Source organism: Pyrgilauda ruficollis, unplaced genomic scaffold (genome assembly GCF_017590135.1).
Source record: "Pyrgilauda ruficollis isolate IOZ18807 unplaced genomic scaffold, ASM1759013v1 scaffold28, whole genome shotgun sequence".
In the NCBI taxonomy this organism is placed as follows: Eukaryota; Metazoa; Chordata; class Aves; order Passeriformes; family Passeridae; genus Pyrgilauda; species Pyrgilauda ruficollis.
Genome location: NW_024524155.1, coordinates 8,454,907 through 8,473,841, shown reverse-complemented (window position 1 = coordinate 8,473,841; position 18,935 = coordinate 8,454,907). Strand labels below are relative to the sequence as shown.

At 40.8% G+C, this 18,935-nt stretch overlaps 1 protein-coding gene across 1 annotated transcript in view; it reads right to left on the bottom strand.

Annotated features, from left to right (window-relative positions):
• KCNK13 (potassium two pore domain channel subfamily K member 13) overlaps nucleotides 1-18,839 on the bottom strand; it is a 48,644-nt gene extending 29,805 nt beyond the window's left edge. The window contains exon 1 of the mRNA XM_041471994.1: nucleotides 18,500-18,839. Within this exon, the coding sequence (XP_041327928.1) occupies nucleotides 18,500-18,839 (340 nt within the window). The remainder of the gene's footprint in view (nucleotides 1-18,499) is intronic.
• Between the last annotated feature and the right edge of the window lie 96 nt (nucleotides 18,840-18,935).

The following is an 18,935-nucleotide window of genomic DNA, read 5'->3' as shown; positions in this document are numbered from 1 at the left end:
CACTTGCCCCCATCTCTCTGATTATCTGTAAGTCATACTATGCTTCAGTAATTTTTGGAGTTGTTGATCAGTCTCTGTCAATTCTCCAAGATAATTATGATCCTACACATTTTCTGAAAATATGAGTTTAGGTGACAGACAGAGATGCTAATTCATGTTGTTGTAAAAGAAGAGCAGTCTGATAAAACTTCTACATATTATGTTTGACAGAGATCAGCATATTCACACTGCCTAACATTTAGCAATGTAACTTCATATGACACAGCATGTGCTGATTTTTGTGAAATGAAGGGGATCAGAAGGTACTTAATGGTTTCTGTAGAGGGGGTTGGCTCAAGGAATGAAAGGAATAAATCAAAGGAAACAGTTCAAGTAAAAATTAAATTTAAAAACAAATCTGATCAAATCAATACAATCTTAGTCAAGTTTCAGTAGCTCCTCACAAACACCAGGCCATTTGGGATGTTAACACATCCACAGTCCAGTTTTCTTTCCTGAGGTTATTACCAGATGGGTGAGTACATCAGGTACAGCTAGAAATAAAATCACCCCTAAACTCAGCTCCTCTACATGGACTTGACAGTCATCACTAGTCTCTGTATGACTTTGATCAAGTACACACACTTTCGTGTTCAATACATGGTATTACTCCAGCATTTTGATTGCTTAACAAACACAGAAGTCAGCTACATGATGTATATGGTTTCTACATGAAAACATCCTATCTGAAAACCAGAAAATCTCACATCAAGTACTGTCACAGCATATGTTGCAGTTGATATGGCCACAATACACAGAGTATCACCACACAATTTCAGAAGGCTTTAAGCATTCACCTATAACACCAGACCACATCAGAAGGCTTCACGCATCTGCCCATACAGACTAAGATCATGTCACTTCAGAAGGCTGCAAGCAGCTGCCATTTCTTGTTCAGCCCAACCTTTCATACCCCTCGTGTCCATGCATGGCACCTGTGTGCCCTCTGCTCCCTTTGTGGTTGGTCAGTGCCCCTGGGCACTCCATGGCTCATTGCTGTCAGTGCTGCTCACCTGCTGCTCACAGCTGTGCCCACTGGGGATGAGCTCAGCCACAGCCCCATTCCCAATTACCACAAACTGTGTACCTACAAAGTACTGATAAATTTAAAGGAAGATTTGCAGGTTTGGTTCATTTTTATGTATTATTTCACTTTCTTGTGTAGGTGTGTAAATGAATGCAGGTCTTCTACATCATGGCACATGTCAAATACACATTTACACAGAGGTGTCTCAACAGCCTGGGCAGCCCTTCTCTGTAACTTCAGCAATCTGTAAGATAAGAAATCTTCATTTCTAAGTGCTGAAAAAAGTAGCTTCTCCCAAGACTAAGCCAATCACAGCCCTGCACCTGCAGATCAGCACAGTCTGCAGGCATGGTGGCCTTGGCACTTTGGCTCCTGGTGACACATTCAGACACCCTTGGCAGTTGCCTTGTGACATAAGGGCAGAAAGGCTCCCAGTTTAGGCTTCACACTTCAGGCATAGGCTTTGACTAATGACTATGAAACTGTTATTGCCATGGTTCATTATGTTCTGTCAAAGGGGACAATGACAGTTTTTCCAACAAAATGCTCTTGATTTAGTGAAACTTAACTGGTATCAGTTGCAACCCAGAAAGGTTCAAAGAGATAATAATCTCTCAAATGCTGCAGGGTTGTTGTTTTAATTACTAATTTGTGCAATTTTGACAGCAATCACTGAACCCTGTGATGGTCCCAGAGGTTCCCATGGTGCTGTTAGAAGAAGTTTTGGCAGATTCTGCAGTCCTCAGACCAACACCAGGAGGATTTACTCAAGAGCATATACTGGGGTTTTCCTTTGCTTCACACATCAGAACTTCAATCCTACATAGTTTTGTCACCATACTTTGAAAATTTTAAATGTAAAATTAAATGGACACTAAAGACTTGAAATCTAATAAATCTAAAAAATAGCTACTTTTTTTCTCCTGAGATTGAGGTTTTACAGAACACTCCACTTCCTTTTCTGTTTCACCTTGCTGTAAAAAATGTCAGTATGAAGAAAATGAGCAATATTTCATTGTCCTGTAAAGAAATTAATGGAGAAAAAAGGCAAAAAATAAATTTTAACTACATTTATGTTTTGCATGCAATTGCAGAAGGAAAAATTAAAACTCATTTCTGCAGAGACCTGTTTATATGTTTTACTTACCCCAAGTAAGAAAACAAGTAGTTCTGTTACTTCAGGGTCATTACTAAGGATGCATAAGACTAAGCATTTGCATAAATTTTGACTGTATTTCATTGTTCCTCCACAAAGTACCCAAAGTGCCTTAATATCAGTTGCTGTGAATGTTACAGCAATTCAGCCAGACTTGCAAATCCTGCATGCTAAGAGTCATGTAGAGAGATGTCCAAGCTCTCTTTGTATCCTTGACTTATATTTGTTGACTTGACTAGGCACTGGCAATTATGGATTCTGTTCAAAATCACTAGTGGTGTTGCCTGAATTTATTGTATTGCAAGGACTGAAATAACAACACCTGGGAAGCCAGAAGCTTCAGCTCTAAGTCCTGCTTGGCCACAGGGAGGCTTCAAGCATTGCTTTCATTCCCTAGAACAGTACCTAAACCAACCAACTTGTACACAAGGCTGGGACTGAGCCTTTTCTGTTTCTTCTTAGAGAACCAGTGCCATGGTGCTAACTTCACAGGAGGAGGCATGGAGCATGGACACAGAGCTGCCGGGGAAGGTAATGATTGTGTTTCCTCCTCTTTCATTTTACCGGTGTAGCAAAATTTTGACACTGATTATAACCACTTACAAATTCTATTTAGAGGTCATCTTTCATCCCTGCCCTAGGAAAATTAGGAATCTGCTTCTGGAAAAACCATTCCTGTTAGCCCCCTAGCTTATTCCACAAGACAGCTGGCTCAGGTAAAAGCCTGAGGGGGCTTCTTCAGACCTCTGTCCTAGAAAAGCACTCTTCAGGGAAGCCAAGATCCAGTTCAATGCAGCCTGAAACCCTCAGTCATGCCTGTGTTGTCATCAGGGGCAAGGTAATGGTCAGGAAAAAATGAAGAAGTAAACAAAGAGAGGAGGAAAAGGAAGATTGAATGCCAAGTCTGTGGTTGTTGAAAGCAATTTCATATAAAGTGGAAAAACCATTCATAGCAACGTCTGTTGAACTTCTGCTGACTTCAGACCCTACAGCTTTACCGAGTCCTGAAACAAAAAACAAGACCCAGGAAGGCTCTAAGAGGGATATGTTTCTCTGAACAAACTAATGGCAAACACTACATTATCCATTTTAGAAATAAACTTCTGAAATTAAAAACCTTACCACTATTGCTGCTATTTGGCACAAACTGAATTTCATTATTTTAGGAAACAAAACCTAACCAGTTATGTTATTTCTGAGTCTGATTCAGTGTTTTATTATGCATCTACTCTGCTGAGTATCTTTTTGTTCTACATTGCTTAGTTTTGTGGTGTCTTGCATAGATTTACTTTTTTGGATTTCCTCTGAAAGCTCAAATGCTGAAGACAGTACATGGCTACAAAAACAGTAGTCATGTGCTTCAAAAGTATTTCTTGTTCTTTTGATATGGCTGTTATTCCCAGTACTTAAAAGCTGTCCTTGATGTAATTGAGGCTTTTACTCCTCTCTATCTATAGGGCTTTTGATCACCTCCTAATTAATGAAGTAATGACAACCAATTCTATTTATATCTAACACAAGGCATATTGTTAAAGTTTGTCATTACCACTTTCCTTTCTTGCATGCTAACACAATGTTGTAACCCTAACATTTTCTGCCTCACTGCTGCTGGGAGCATTAATCAGTAAAGTTATTTATTCCATTTTAACATTTTTATTAACTGGCAATTATACATGAAGAGATGAAATGTCTGCATAACTCACGACTCCCAGGATGCTTCTTACAAGCCAAGTTTTCAAAATACTTAAAATGTGTCAGGATCCTATTGTTTTGCTCTGGACAAAGCTTCATTAAAGCTATGGAAGGGAGCTACACACCTCTCTGGAGGTCTACATCCATGTTTTATCACTGGTTTCAATTATCTAGTCTGAGTTAGAGCTCTGCAAGAGCACAAGCCTCTGAAATGGTGGGGAAGGCTGACTTCATTTCCTTATATTCATGCTGATCAGCACTGTTGGGTTTTTTGCCAAGGAGAATTTGAATTTGGTGCTGTATTTAAGGCAGAGGTTTCTGACATCCTCTATGAAACAAAAAAGTTTGCTTGCTTTCTCTGGATTTAAGTAGGATTCTGTTGGCCACCACAGATGAACTTCACCAGGGTAAACAAACTGACTTCTTACCAAGTCCCATAATAGCCACTTGACATGAAGAAAAGCCCATGCTGCCAGCAGCTTTTCTAATTTTAAATATAGAGCATCTTTGAAAAAGAAAAAACAATAAGGGAACAAAGAAAGAAAATTACTTATATTGGGATTGTTTCTGTTTACTAAAATAAACTAGGAATTTTCTAACAAAGCATTTTTTCATGGGATACAACAAAGCTTCAAACCCAAGTGATTCACAGACACATTTTAGTTTTGGCATATTTTTCCCAAAACAGAAACAGGATTCAATTGAACAGCCATCATCCTTAGTGGTCTGCTGAAGAGCCCTTGTTTCGTTGTGTGTGGCCTGAGCACAGCCCCACTCTGTGGCTTGTTCAGTCAAAAGTAACTCATAACCCCAACACAAGTTTGTCAAGAGCCAAAGGTTCATGACAGCCCAGCTGTGCTGGCAGTTCTTAGACACACAGCACATCTCAGGCTCCTTTGGCATGGGGAGAAATTATCCTTATTCCAGGAAAAGGTCCCCAGTTGTCACAATACCAGAAAGGTTCCAGAAAGTGCTCTCTTTTTTAGATTCAGCAAGTGGAGTCCTTGGAACACTCAGCAGTGTGCAGAATCCCTGGCATTACATATCTCTCTGCTCCATGCTGCTTTGAAAAATGAGAAAAAAACATATATTCCTGCAGATAAATTTTTGTGCATAATCTGTAGAAACTTTTGGAATCTCTGTATCTGAATGGTATCTTGAGCCTGAACTAGCTCCATGAGGTCACCTTCCTGTGACTCCTTTGAAGATGGTGCTATTGCAAACTGTCCTGGGGCACTCTGAGCGCCAACACTGCGCCCTGCAACAGTTGCAGAGCAGAGGACTTTATGGGCCAGTTACCAACTACCAGCCAGCTCCTTCCTCAGTAACCTGGCTGCTTTGTAAACAGCCCTGCTAAGAAACACTCCCATTTGATACCTTGGTCTGTATTATGCAGCAGCACTTCGGAAATTAAGTCACAGATATTCTGCTGCCTAATTTACCTTAGCCTGAAGGAGAATTTTCTGCCATCAAGACAGATCTGACCAGCGGCACTAGTGGTGTAGCTGCAACAATGTGAGCAGTATCTCTGCTACAAGGATTGTGCAGAAATCTGCACAATTTTCTGCATGCTTAGGAAGGCTCCCTGCATGTTCAGGATAGCATGAGAAGGTTCTCAGCAGGAATGCCAGGCTGAAGCTGAGACAAGAGGGAAGTGATATATATACAGAGATAATTTTTATCCTAAATATGTTCCTGGATCACATTAGCTCCTTGTTCAAGAAATCGTACAACAGCCATAGGATGGGTCTCTCCCCTACCCGTCCATGTAGATGAAGTTTTAAGTTCAGAGCTCTTGTTTACAATGACATTATGCCAATTTTAAGCCTTTGCTGCAGTCAAAGAAAACACAAACTGCACCTACTCCAAGTGATGACATTTTGTGCAAATGCATTAAAACACTTCCCACTGAAATGGTGAGAAGAAAAACAGGCATTTCCTGTGTGAAATAAATTACATCATTAATGAATGGATCCTTTCATTATGTTAAAGGCCTTTTCCTCTTTAGAAAGTCAGCAACAAAGGCTTAAGCTCAAGGTAATAAATAAAGAAAATAAATGTTGTAGGAGCAAGGACCTGTGCAATGCCTGAATTGTCATGTGTAAGGGACAAAATCTATCTTAGGACTGATTATCGAATCACAGAATCATTTTGGTTGGAAAAGACCTTTAAGGTCATTGAGTCTAATTGTTAACCAAACGCTGCCAAGGGCACCACTAAACCATTAGAGCAAGTAGTCCAGGAATACACAAGGCAGAATGTTTTGGAGCATAGCTTCCTTGTTGAAATGCAAGTGTCCACACTGAACATGCTCTTCATCCAGGCCTATGTCTTCAAAATATCTTAAGCACCTGTGAATGAGGTACAAATACATTCAACCTGGATAATATCCAGTGGCACTAAAAGGCAGCTAGGTCACTTCAGTTTGAGCAAGGCATAGTAAGTACCTGTGCTGCTGCTGTAGCTCAGCAGGTGGCTCTAAACTTGTAATCCTCATCCTTAACACCTGCCTGCCTACTGGCAGGGAGGTCTTTTTTGTCTGCAGTTGGCTTGATTACCTTTACTGGTCCTTCCCTCCTAATTTCTGCCAGCTTGCTGTCCAGGTGTCTGCTTAAAAAGAGTGATGATATCCAGATACCTGCAGCTCTACCTTTAACATGGACAGAAGATTGAAAGTAGGATTTACAAATTCTTTTATGATGTGATATTTAGGCTGATGAGCCTCAGTGGTAATGGGAAAGAACTTTAGGAAGAGCAAATACATGAACTAGTATTAATGGGTGATATTGGATGTTTTTTGATTTAATGGGAACTAAATTAAAAGTGCAAGTTTGTTATAAAATATGACTGTAAAATCACCTAGTAAACAAAGCAGATCTGTGTGCATTTTGAGTCATACTAATATTTTCTTCAGGGTGAGAAGGCTCTGCAGACAGGTGTATGACACACTATTTATCCCTTTGACTGCTGGTTAGATTAAAAAATCTTAAAATTATATGCAATAACCTCAGTGCAACAGTGTTCCAAGATAACATGTAGACTTGAAGACTAAAATCTTACTGCCAAACTCAGTATTTTGCCCTTTATTTGAGTAGTGAAACACTTTACAATCTCTATAGAAGAACAGTGCAATAGATGGCTTTTAAAGTGATTGAAAACTCACCCACTTTGTTATTTACATGCTCAATTTCAAACACAACAGGAAAATGGTTCAAAAGTTTCTACAATAAAACCTCATCCAATTAATTTCTTTTTCCAGTGTTCTCCTGAATCAGCTCTTGAGGCAGGAGATAATTCATTCGAGGGGAGCAATAGCGAAAAAACATCTCTAGTAGGAACATTTCTCCTTATAAAAGGACAATTTGCAAAGCTTTTTTTATACAGCTTCAGCTGCGTAAATTACAAAATATTTAGTATTTTGTTATGACAAGCATATTACCTGCTACCTTCTATTATTCTGCTTTTTTGGAGTCCAGACAAAGAAATTGGAAGGGACAAATGTAGGAACATTGAAACTGTCACTAATGGCCCACAAGAGTAACTAAGGACGCCCATGAGTAAATATTTTATTTCTTTTTGCAATACTTCAATATTATAACTTCTGAGAGTTGTAGCCCATGGGGTGTCAGAGAACAGCCATTATACAGTATCCAGCAAAACATGGTGAAAATTCCTTTTATGTACCTTTGCCTGGAGGATCAAAATTAAACTATGGGCAAGGCCAAACTTTTACAGAGGGTGCCAACTCTTCTAATGTTGCAGGGTTTTGGTTTACAGCTTGTCTGAAAGGCAGCATCTCCTTCAGCACAAGGATGTTTAAATTTGTGGTGAAAGAGGAAAGAATGGCCAGTACTGCTCCCTGAAGCACGCAGACAGTCTTAAGAACCTTCTCATTAAAGCACAATCCAGTTGGACCCGCTGACTTGATAAACCAGGAATATTGCTGCCTGAGAGGGATAAGGTAGACTCTAGCTCTTTGAGCAGAGGAGAATTTCTATTTAAAGCATTATACATGAAAAATGAAAGGAAGAAGATCAGCCTGTATAACAAAATTAACTTAATTTTAAATTAACAAAATATTTTTCTTAGAACAAACAGCAAAACAGTGCCAGTACACAGCATACAGGGAATGGAAAAGAGATGTGATGTAGGAAGACTACGAAAGGAAGACTAATTATTACAGGGAATTGTTCTGCAATATGAAAGAAAAGTTGCATATATAAAGATGATTTTACCCTAACAGCACTATTCTATTTATATCTTTATGGAAATAACTTCAGAAAAAAAATATTTCTGCCCCTAACTAGACTATAATGTTTCTTTATTTTCCATGCCATTAATGGAACATGGTTTTGCTCTAACTAAGTCGTTTAAAATTTTTGAGCGTGACTATATTTATAACTTCATGTGTGTGCATAAGAATACGGAATTCAGTATTGTGCCTGTTTGGTAGGCATTATCTTCTACCAGAGAGAATCAACAAAGCTCAGCTGCCTCCACAGGCAGGTATGAATGAGACAATCGCTAGCACAGATGTGCATCAGAAACAGTCTGTTTTAGCAAGAAGGCTGGACAGCTGTTTCTGTGAAGTTCTGAGCACTTACCAAAAAAAGAATCTTGCAGAAAAGTACAAAATGGATGCAAATACATGCTTAAAATAGGAAACTGGATTTTTTTAAGTCTGCACCTGCCTTTAGTACTTTTAAATTCGTCCAGACTCATCCTTTGAAATCGCGGCCGCCCAGAACCACTTTCCCCGTGTCGGGGCAGAGACATATAACAGCCGACCCCAACAGTTTTGCTACTCGGTTTGGGGTTTTTTTGCAATGTTACATTTTTACACTGAAGGAATGCATGCTTTCCACTTCTTTGGCTTTCTAATAACTGACAACTATCAGTTATTCAGCATAACTACTTTCTATTAAAAAGTCACAATTAAAATAGGCATATTAGTTCTATGTGAATAAAATCACATTTAGGGTCTTATTAATATCCTCACTGTGAGAACAAAACCACCTCAAACTCAAAACTGGTTTGAGGTTGCAAAAAGCCTGGGCTATATTTGCAATCAACAGCACCTACTGATATATTGAATTTTCACTTGTCAAGAAGTTTGAAACACTTCCACGAGCCATATTCTGCCTTCAGGGATGGCAGTGTGAAATCAATGAACACTGAAGCCTCATGAATGCTATAAAAATCTCCATGCTATAATACTAAATATTTTTCCTGGTAATTTAAATTATAAAATAATATTTCACTATTTAGCCATAAAAGTGATTTTTTAAATTTTTAATATTAAAACAATTCTGTTATTAAGTATTCTTAATGTGCTGAAAAAGCTTTAATATGTGAACTGCTGGTATACCAGTCAGCTGAACCTTTAACAGCAGAAATAATTCCACTGGACAAAAGTATTATCTATCAGTAAACATAAATAGTATAAAACCCTTATCTTCAGCATTTTATATCCTGATCAAATTATTCTAAAACTCAGTTAAGACAGTGAAAGACAGTCAGCTAACACTGGGATTTAAGTTTGCAAGCCTTCCCCCAGCATTTATGATATAATTTAGAACAAATTTCTCCCTTTTTGTATATGTGGGTTAATCCAAGTCAAAATAATTATTTTATATTAATAACTATAATATATATAATTATTTAAACTGATTGTTAGTTAATACTCACTTAAGTCAATATAGTCTTTTTTTTTTTTTTAACCACCCTCACTATTCTACATACCCAGACCCTCTTTGTTCCTAGAATTCATCCATGGGACAAATTAAGACTACTCCTGTAACCAGCAAGTAATTAAGTAAGTGTTTTTCTTTTCTCCATCCAAATTATCCCACTTCATGGCATGTCTAATCTTCTCAGCCCTGATTAGGTTCTGCTTTCAATTAAAAAAGCAAGTTTTCCTCCAGGAAATAGGAAAACTGTGTCACCACTCTAGTCAGAAAACCCTCACGTGCTGAGTGCTCCAGGCTGTAGAACTGATCTCCAGCCCTGCCTGCAGCAGGCTCCTTAGGGAACTTTTGGCTTGAAAATTAGAGATTCCTTAGGAGTGAGTATTAGGCAGAAGCAGCAGGACAGTAGCAGGGCTATCGGTTCATGAGGTCAGTAGGCTGGAGAGTGGCCTGGCTGGGGAAGGGGTGCATTCTCCACCTGGCTTATCTGGAGGAAGGCAACACCTCCTGGAGCTTTCCCTGGCCTGCTGTTTGCACGCCCAGTCTGCCAGGGAGCTGCAAAGGCCCTGATCTCCTCCCCTCCCTGGCAAGGAGCCTGGGGATGGAGGTTCCTTCCAGAGAGCTGGCAACATTTCATTCAGACACACAGGGCTCCTACATGGTCCCTGCTGCATGTCACCTGAAGGACTACATTCAATTGTCAGCAGTGTTTTGTGCAAAAAATGGACAATAACAGTGCTTTTCTCATGCTCTTTGTCTCCAAGTCATACGAGTATATCAAACACAATCAGAAGTTCTTCAAAGTAACCTTCTGTTTATTTTTAGCTGGTTTTCTTGGTGACTATTTTTCCATCCAGGTTTGTTTTTCATTCCAGCAGCAGTAAAGATATTGTTATATCTGATTTCACTGCTTTAATTAAGTAAGATCATTTCTATTTTGGCTGGTTTAAAGTTTATTTAGTTTGAGACATACACCAACCAGGGTAGCATAATGGCACATCTCAAGGCCTGCTTGATCCTAATATTAAAATGTTGTTTTATTTCCTGAAGGTAAAAAAAAAGAAATCTAAATTCAGTGCAAATTTGTCAAAAAATTGTTTTTATCTGCACTCTAAAAATACAAGTAAAAAATGGCCAAAGAACAAGACTTTATGTGCAGTGTGATTAACATCCTGCCTTTTTTTTTTTCCTTTTTTTCTAAGGAAAACAGGAATAATGAACACATATTATCACTGAACCTGGGGAAAAAAGCCCTGGCAGAGGCAGAAAAATGTCATCTCATCCATTCACTGCACAATGAGGGAATTAAGGATCCTGCATAATTCTTGTGGAGTGTCTGGTTAATCTGAGTGTAAAGGACTCTGGTGATGGAATCTCCATGTCATTCCTAGGCAGACTGTATACTTGCTTCACTTCATTTAGAAAACTTTTTCTCATACACAATCTGAATCTTTGCTGCAATTTAAGCTCATTGTCTTTCATTTCTTCCTGTCATCATTCCTTTTTTAAAGACTGGCAAAATGTTTGTCATTTTAAATTGCCTGGAATTTCAAACCCTTCTATGAGTTGCCAAAGTGCCCATTATTGCTTTAGTAATTTCTTTGAATATTCTAAAATTCTAGAAATTATTTTAAAAGATCTGACAGATTTAGGGAGTCTAACCTGTTCTTTTACTTTTCCCTTTCTTACAAGTGTTAATTGTACCACACAACAGTTCAGAGTTGACCTTTTCAGAAGACTGATACAGAAAAAGCCATTACACATCTCAGCCTTCTTGGAATCATTTGTTGAGAGTTCTTCCTCTTTTTTGTACAGCAGACCAATGTTTTTCTTAGTCTTTCTCATCACTATTGTGCTGATGAATCAGTTCACATCACCCATGATACCCCTTGCTAATAGCATAATTTTGTATCTGTTCGTGTATTTCCATTTTCTTCCCTTTATTTGTCTTCACTGATCTAATTTTCTATTTTCTGTATGCTTTCTTCTTGTGACAGAAATTACCTTAAAATTTATACATTTGTCTTACTATAGCTCCCATCTCCTTCTGTATTTCACATTTGGATCCCTTGAGCCAGCATCATTCATATTTTTGTCTAGGAAAGTGATAGTCCCTCTTAAATAGCTTTTCTTTAGTTTTGGTTCCTTTGATATTCTAAACTGCAGATTTGTATTTAAAGCTTTACTCTCAAAATCCACTGGTTTTCTGTACTTGTTCCTTTCTCTCTGAAGAATAATGAACTCTGCCACTGCATGGGCATAGAATTTGGCTTCTACACTTACTAGGCTAAAGTCAAATCCAGAAAGGTTTTTTCTTAAATTGCTTATATGTTTCAAAAAGTTACTATGGAATTTGCGCTCAGGTCCCAGCATATTCACCTAGAAACAGAGAAATTCCCATATTATTATAAAGTCGTGGCCTGGAAAATGCAAAGTCCTCACAAAAATCCTAATCCTGATCTTTTTAAGAGAGTAACTGATAACATGATTTCCTTTAGAGAATTGAAGTGTTTTTAACTACTTAGTGATCTCATTTAAATGAGAGAGGGAGAGAAGCTGTGGCAGAGAAGTTACAGTCAGTACTGCCAACACTGCTGATCTGGCTCTGCTGCTGCCTGGGTGTCCACCTGTAGGCTGATAGGCTGGGACTTATTTCACCAAAATTTCAACACTAGTAGTAGAAGTATGAACCTTTGCACTCGACATATCAGCTATTTTATTCTAGTCAGGGAACAGGCACATTAGGACATATAAATTCATGTGATTTATTTTAGATATCTTCTGTAAAACTGGATGACTGGCAGTAACAGAAGTAAGAAAATTTACATGTGAGACCAGACCTGGCCTTTCCCCTAACCTTATGGATTACAAACGCATGGCTTAACTTTTATTTTAATCAGTGTCCAAGAGAGAACATGCTTGGCTATCACATGTGTACCTTTTTTACATCTTGCTTATAACAGCAAAATTTCCAGGTTGCTTTAATTTTATACTTCCTTTCTACAATATGACTTGCTTTAAGTTTTCTACATTGTTCTGCATACAGCAGAGACTGGTGACAATCCTATCATTATAACCAATGTTCTCCTTTTCACATTTTCTCTACATCTTTGCTTTACACAGATCTGCCATATATTATAGAAAGCTTTTGGTAGAGTAAACCATCTAACTTGTCTTTCAATGTTCTAGTTTATTAACAGATGCAATCCAAGGCCGGTGGCAATTACCACTTCAGTGAGTTGAGAGCTATCTGGTAGTCTCCGTAAGGCAAGTAAATGGTCTCAGTTTGCCTGCAGCTTCCCTAAAAAGCCTTTTGCTCTAGAGATGCCTTTCTTGCTCTACTTACGGCTCAATGGCTGAAGCAGCCTGGCCATTTTGAATTATTAGAGCTGTTTGCAGCTTGTGTGCAGTTTTGGGCACCACAATATTAAGCTGTTAGAGAGCACCTAAAGGAGGACCATGAATATCATGAAGGGCCTCAAGGGGAACTCTGTGAGGAGCAGCTGAGGTCACTTGATCTGTTCAGCCTGAAGGAGACTGAGGTGGGACCCCACTGCAGCCTACAATTGCCTCATGAAGGGAAGGGGAGGGTCAGGCACTGATCTCTTCACTCTCATGACCAGTGACTGGACTGAGGGATTGGCCTGAAGTTGTGTCAGGGGAGATTTAGGTTGGATATTAGAAAAAGGTTCTTCACCCAGAGGGTGGTTGGATATTGGAGCAGGCTCTCCAGGGAAATGGTCACAGCCCCAAGCCTGACAGAATTCACTAAGTGTGGACACTGCTCCCAGGCACATGGTGTGACTTTTGGGGCTGTCCTGTGCAGTGTCAGGAGCTGGACTTGATGATCCTTGTGGACCCATTTCAACACAGTTCTACAATTCTATGACTCTAAATACTTCAGGCATGGTACTGTTAGGTAAGGGCAGATAGTTTGGTCTCTGTGACACCAGGAGTAAGTTTGGCCATGGCCCCAGGTGGAGCATTTACTGCAGCTGCCAGTCTCTGCTCAGTCTACACACAGAAAGACAGGGTGGCCTCAAGGCTACAAGCAGCAGTCCAGCTCTCTGGGTTTAATGACCTTGGTGGTTTGCTGGGCATTATCACACACGCTTTTCTTTTGCACAGCTGTAATTCCACTTAGCAGTGAGGAGAAAATGAGGAAATGGGCACTTTCTGACACTTTTCAGAACTCCTTCCTTCACTTCATGACATGGCTGTAACACGGACACTGCAGTTGTTTCACCCCATACAGACTTTCCCATTAGCAAACAACACTTCCATGAGCAGCCCTTTCTATGAGGCTCCTTAAAGAAGATGCTATGACTCCTTCTATCCCTTCTGTACAGTACACCATGTGGTTGCTGATTGCTGTCTATTATAAAAATCCCAGCCTTTACTCCAGGCAATTTTATCTTTTGGGCCTCAGGTAATGTATCAGTTGACGAATTTCTTTTCTCACCTTGTATCCAGACTTTACACCTCCAGCCCAATCTGCTGCAACTTTTTGCAGAGAGGAAGGATGCAAATTTTAACAATTTCTCCAGAAAACGTATCTCATTTTGTGAAGATGATATAATTTCCTCCTTTGCCTCACTGCTCACACAGTTCACACAGAGAAGACAAGAAGCAACAGGTTCAAATTGAAATACAGGAAATTCCATTTGAATAGGAGAAAAAGACCCTCTTTTAATGTGAGGTTGGTCAAACACTGGCACAAGGTGTCCTGAAAGAATGTGGAGTCTCCACCATGAGAGATACCCAAACTGCAACAGGATGCAGCCCTGAGCAGCTGACTGTCACTGACCCTGCTTGAAGTATGGGGGCTGGACCAGACAATCTCCAGAGATCCCCTCCAACTTCCAGCAGCCTGTGAAAAGGGCAGGGATATCGTAAGTCAGTCTGAGAAGTTGCTTTGTGTTATGTGTTTTTAACAAGATACATTTTATTCCAGCTCCCTACTTCTTGGAGGCACTACTGTGCCAGGATACAACAGAAGTCCTTGGATATCAGAGCGCCTGATGATGACTGTGACCCTACAGTCAAAGGCAGCTGAATACGCAGAGCCAACTAATATGTCTCTGTATAAAACACATAAACATTCACTGAATTGCAAATTGGGACTTAGATCTTGTTTTATTTTCTGGTCTGCAGATGTATTATTAGGCTATGCAAAGTGGAATAGTTTCAACAGAAAACACTGAGAGTCACCTTAAAATTATTCCCCAGACTGGTGTGCAGGGCACTTGGATAAGACAGAGGAATTGCTTCAAGTCCTGACTGAGAAAGAAGTGGCTTTGAACTCTTCCATCCTGAGATATTACTACTACCACTTGATTTCTAGGCAAAAGGGACACTACATTATGTGACAAAGGGTAGATTGAAAGCAAAGTGAGCTTTTGGAGGAGCCCACTGGACATGTGTGGATTAGTTAGGCACCTGCCTTAATGGGATTGAGAGCTTGGACACCACCTAATTCCTTGGGATCACTTCCTGGACAGTCTAGGCAGTCTCCTAGTTGGACAGGTATTTGTTGTTATGTTCCTTCATTCCTAACATTTCCCTTAGTGCAAAGGAAACCTTAGTACTGGGTGACAGTGGACATCACTGCTCAAAAGGTGCATCAAGATTAGAGGTTGCAGACTGAGCACTGATTGATAGGAATAAACACTTTTATGGAACAAATCCTTTAATTACTAACCTGAGAAATTAATTATTTTTACTAGTTCAGTTCTGTTTACCTTTGCATTTTCTTGACAAATTAAAATAGGCTGGTTATATTTAATTTTGACCTCTTGACTTGATGCACTTATACCATGTTCCAAAATCCATGTGTCAAACATTTTATGCAAATCTTAATTTAATTAAAAAGACAGGATTATTCCCTTAGTTACTGCAAAACTCTACTTTTCTTTGAAATACATGATGGTATTTCTTTCTAGCTGAAGTCCAGGAAGCATTTGATGTGACAAGTAATGTCTGACTGATGCTTTAGCATTAAATCAAAATGGCTAGGTTCACCTTATTTACTGCGGAAGAAATAAATTAATTGTGGTGGAGTAGCAAAATAATTCCTATTATGCAAAAGCAAAAAAAAAAAACAAACCATAAAGTTTACAAAAAAAACCCCTCTGTTTTTACAGTAACTTACCCGCTAAAGATCTATACCAGCATGTAGTACTGAGTGCAGAAGGTGAGCTGATATTAAGAATATGTCATAAGCACCTATTCCTAAAAAACTGTTTTTAACTGAAGACATCAAATTTTGTTTAGCTGTAGGAATGTACAGAGCCACCAGAAGTGTAGACTGAAAGACATATAAATAAGTCTTCATACTTTCCTCAGAACTAGCAAGGCTGCAGCTAGAATAACACATTAATATTGGAGCATTGTACTAGGGCATGAAAGAAGACGTGGACCATTTGGAAAGAGCTGAGAAGAGAGACAAAATATTGATTTTAGAGGTGCAAAACAAAATCTATTGTTAGGATGCCAGTATGGTTGATACAAATGAGCGTGTGGTTGCCTGCAGGAGAACACTCCTGAGTGGCACATCTGAGGAGACCTGGTCGAAGCACAACCCTGAGAATGCCTGGAGAACCCAGCCTGCAGCACAAGCTAAGTTAAAGCATTGAAATGCACAATCAGTCCCACAAAGCAGAAGTTCTACTGAGAAGATTAAAAAAGAGACATGCTATCGATATGATGAAGAAGTACACTGCTGCTGACAAGATTAAGAAAGAATGACGCAATTCATAAAACCCACTGAGAAAGTGTCATCACTGATAAGACTGAGAAAAGCAATGTCAGGTCAAAAGAAGGGACGGGATGTAAACTGTCAAAGTCTCCAGACCATACGCAGTCTGAAGGAAAATGGAGCCTTGAGAATATTTCTGCAGAAACATTAAGGGAGCTGTAACATGTGAGCAATAGAAATCAGCAAGTCATAGAAGTTACCAAAAAGTGTGAGTGGGTGAGTGGATACTTGTGTTTGCAATCATCTGCAGTTAGCAGGATCACAGATATGCTTCTCACCTTACCAATCTTATTTATATAAGACATACATTAATGTAGAAATACTGGTATCAGTTAACACCTGTGAAAAGTTACTGTATCACTGCAAAACAGGTTACAACGGGTTACAACACTGTCATTTTCCGCACTGAGAGAAGGCTGAAGGGACACACAGACAATGGTCTTTGAGTACCTAAGAGGCCATTCTCTGAGTACAAAGGATGGCAAGAGAAAAATAACGCAAGTCACTGAACTGCAGTGAGGCAGACACCAGAAAACCTCAGGCACAAGGCTGGATTCCTTGTTGAAGCTGTGGAATCTCCAACAGTGCAGGTTTGAAATGGCATACTGGACAATCATCACATTAAAAAAAAAAAAAAAGCCCTATATAACTGACCTCCTCTAGGAACAGAGGCAAAGCAGGTGGAACTTTTGAGATCTGGTCCAATCTGATCAGATCTTTTACTACGATTTTATGGCTGTAGCAAATGTTCGCATAAACTCTGCTTATTTATTTTGATTATACAAGAAGCACACTTCAAGTGACATGTTATAATGGCAAACAAACTACAGCAATCCACAAAAATGGGCTAAATAATGCTATAAATTATTTTCAATTGCCAGTTCAGCAGAACACTGAAGCACAGTTCTTGGTCTTAAAAACTTTAGGTCTAAGGACACAAACCACTCAAATCTTGAAGCACTGATGAAATACAAAACCAGCCCAATGACTATCTTTAACAACAGAATTTTAAAAACTCAGTATTAGAGAGGAGTATGCTGCAGGACAGGGCAAACTCTTATACATCCCACATAAAGCAAGGCATCTCTAATCTCCACTTCAGAAAAAAAAAACCCAACTGTTAGTGGAGATTTCCTGAAGAATTAAATAACCATACCTCGATGTGTATTTCATTCATGGAGAGGGACTGATGTGAACTGGCTATACCATTACTAAGATTTAGTGATCCCATTTGTCACAGTGATAACTGCATACAGATTGCCTGTCTTTAACTAAAGAAAACTCCCTTCCTCCGAGGCTTTTAGCTGTCTGAAGATGCCTAAATGAAGCCTTTCTGTTGACGCCCATGGGCTCCCTGGGGTGCTTATGTCAGTTCCTGGTGCTACCCCTTTTCATCTTAATGTACACCTGTCAGACTGCTTGGAATTTCTATTCAGTATCACCTTCCCCTGAAGGCTCCTTCAGCCTGAATAAACTTGGGTTTATTCACAAGTGAAATAAACTGTGCCCACCGACTTGATGGTTCTGCCTTGAAAAGCCTAAAGGAGCAAAAAGCCGAGTGGTTTGAAACTCAATCTTTCCAAGCTGTACGCTTTGCAGCTGGACACCGCAAAATCAATTCAAGGGTTCTTGTTAAGATCAGACGATCCTCAGAAAAGGGCCCTGAGCGTACAGCCTATGAAACCACCAGATCTAAGATCTTCTATAACATTTCCCAGAATTTAAAGACTTACAGGATAGTTTAAAGCTTTCGGCTTTGGAGGTGACTGGCGTCTCACAAAGTCTACCACCGTATCCCGAGGACAAGTCGATCCGCGCAGGCAAACGACACCCGCGAAGAGCATCCTTGTGTCGGCTGCCCTGCCTGCCCGCAGCTCGGCCCCGAGCGCCGGCCGGGCTGCCCGGAGCTCCCGCGGCGCTCCCTGAGCTGAGCGCTTCCCGCGAGAGGCGCGCCCGCGGCAGCGGTTCTTTGACAGCAAGAAGGCAAAAACAGGAGCAGCGAAGAGACAGGACCATGCCCGGGCACCGACACGAGCCCGCGGTGAGCCCGCGAGCCGGCGAGAAGGAGAGGAACCGCGCATCCCCGGGCCCCCAGCCCTGGCCCCGCCGCCGCCCCGGTGCCCGCCCGTCCCGCCGCTCACCGATAGTAGAAACGACGGTGCCCACGAAGTAGAAAGCGCCGGTGAAATCCCATCGGGGCCGGATGTCATCGACGCGGATGCCGGCCACGCTCGCCTCCTCGTATTCCCGGAGGAAGTGCCGGAGCTCGGCACGGCTGAGGTTGTGGCGCCGGGTGAAGTTCTCCAGGCGTTCCTCCCAGCGCTCCTTAGCCTCCCGCTCCGTGGGCAGCTCGATGGCCGAGAAGACGGCGGCGCCGCACAGCATGTACAGCACGATCAGCACCGCCAGCAGGAGGAACCGCGCGTTGTCCGCGTTGAGGCGACCCGCGCTGGAGCAGCAGCAGGCGCCGCGACACGCCATCCTCCGCCCGCGGGACCGGGCTGCCGCGCCGCCACGCTACGTCGGGGCCCTGCTGCCGCCGCCGGGCATCACGGCGCCGCCCGCCAGCCGTACGCG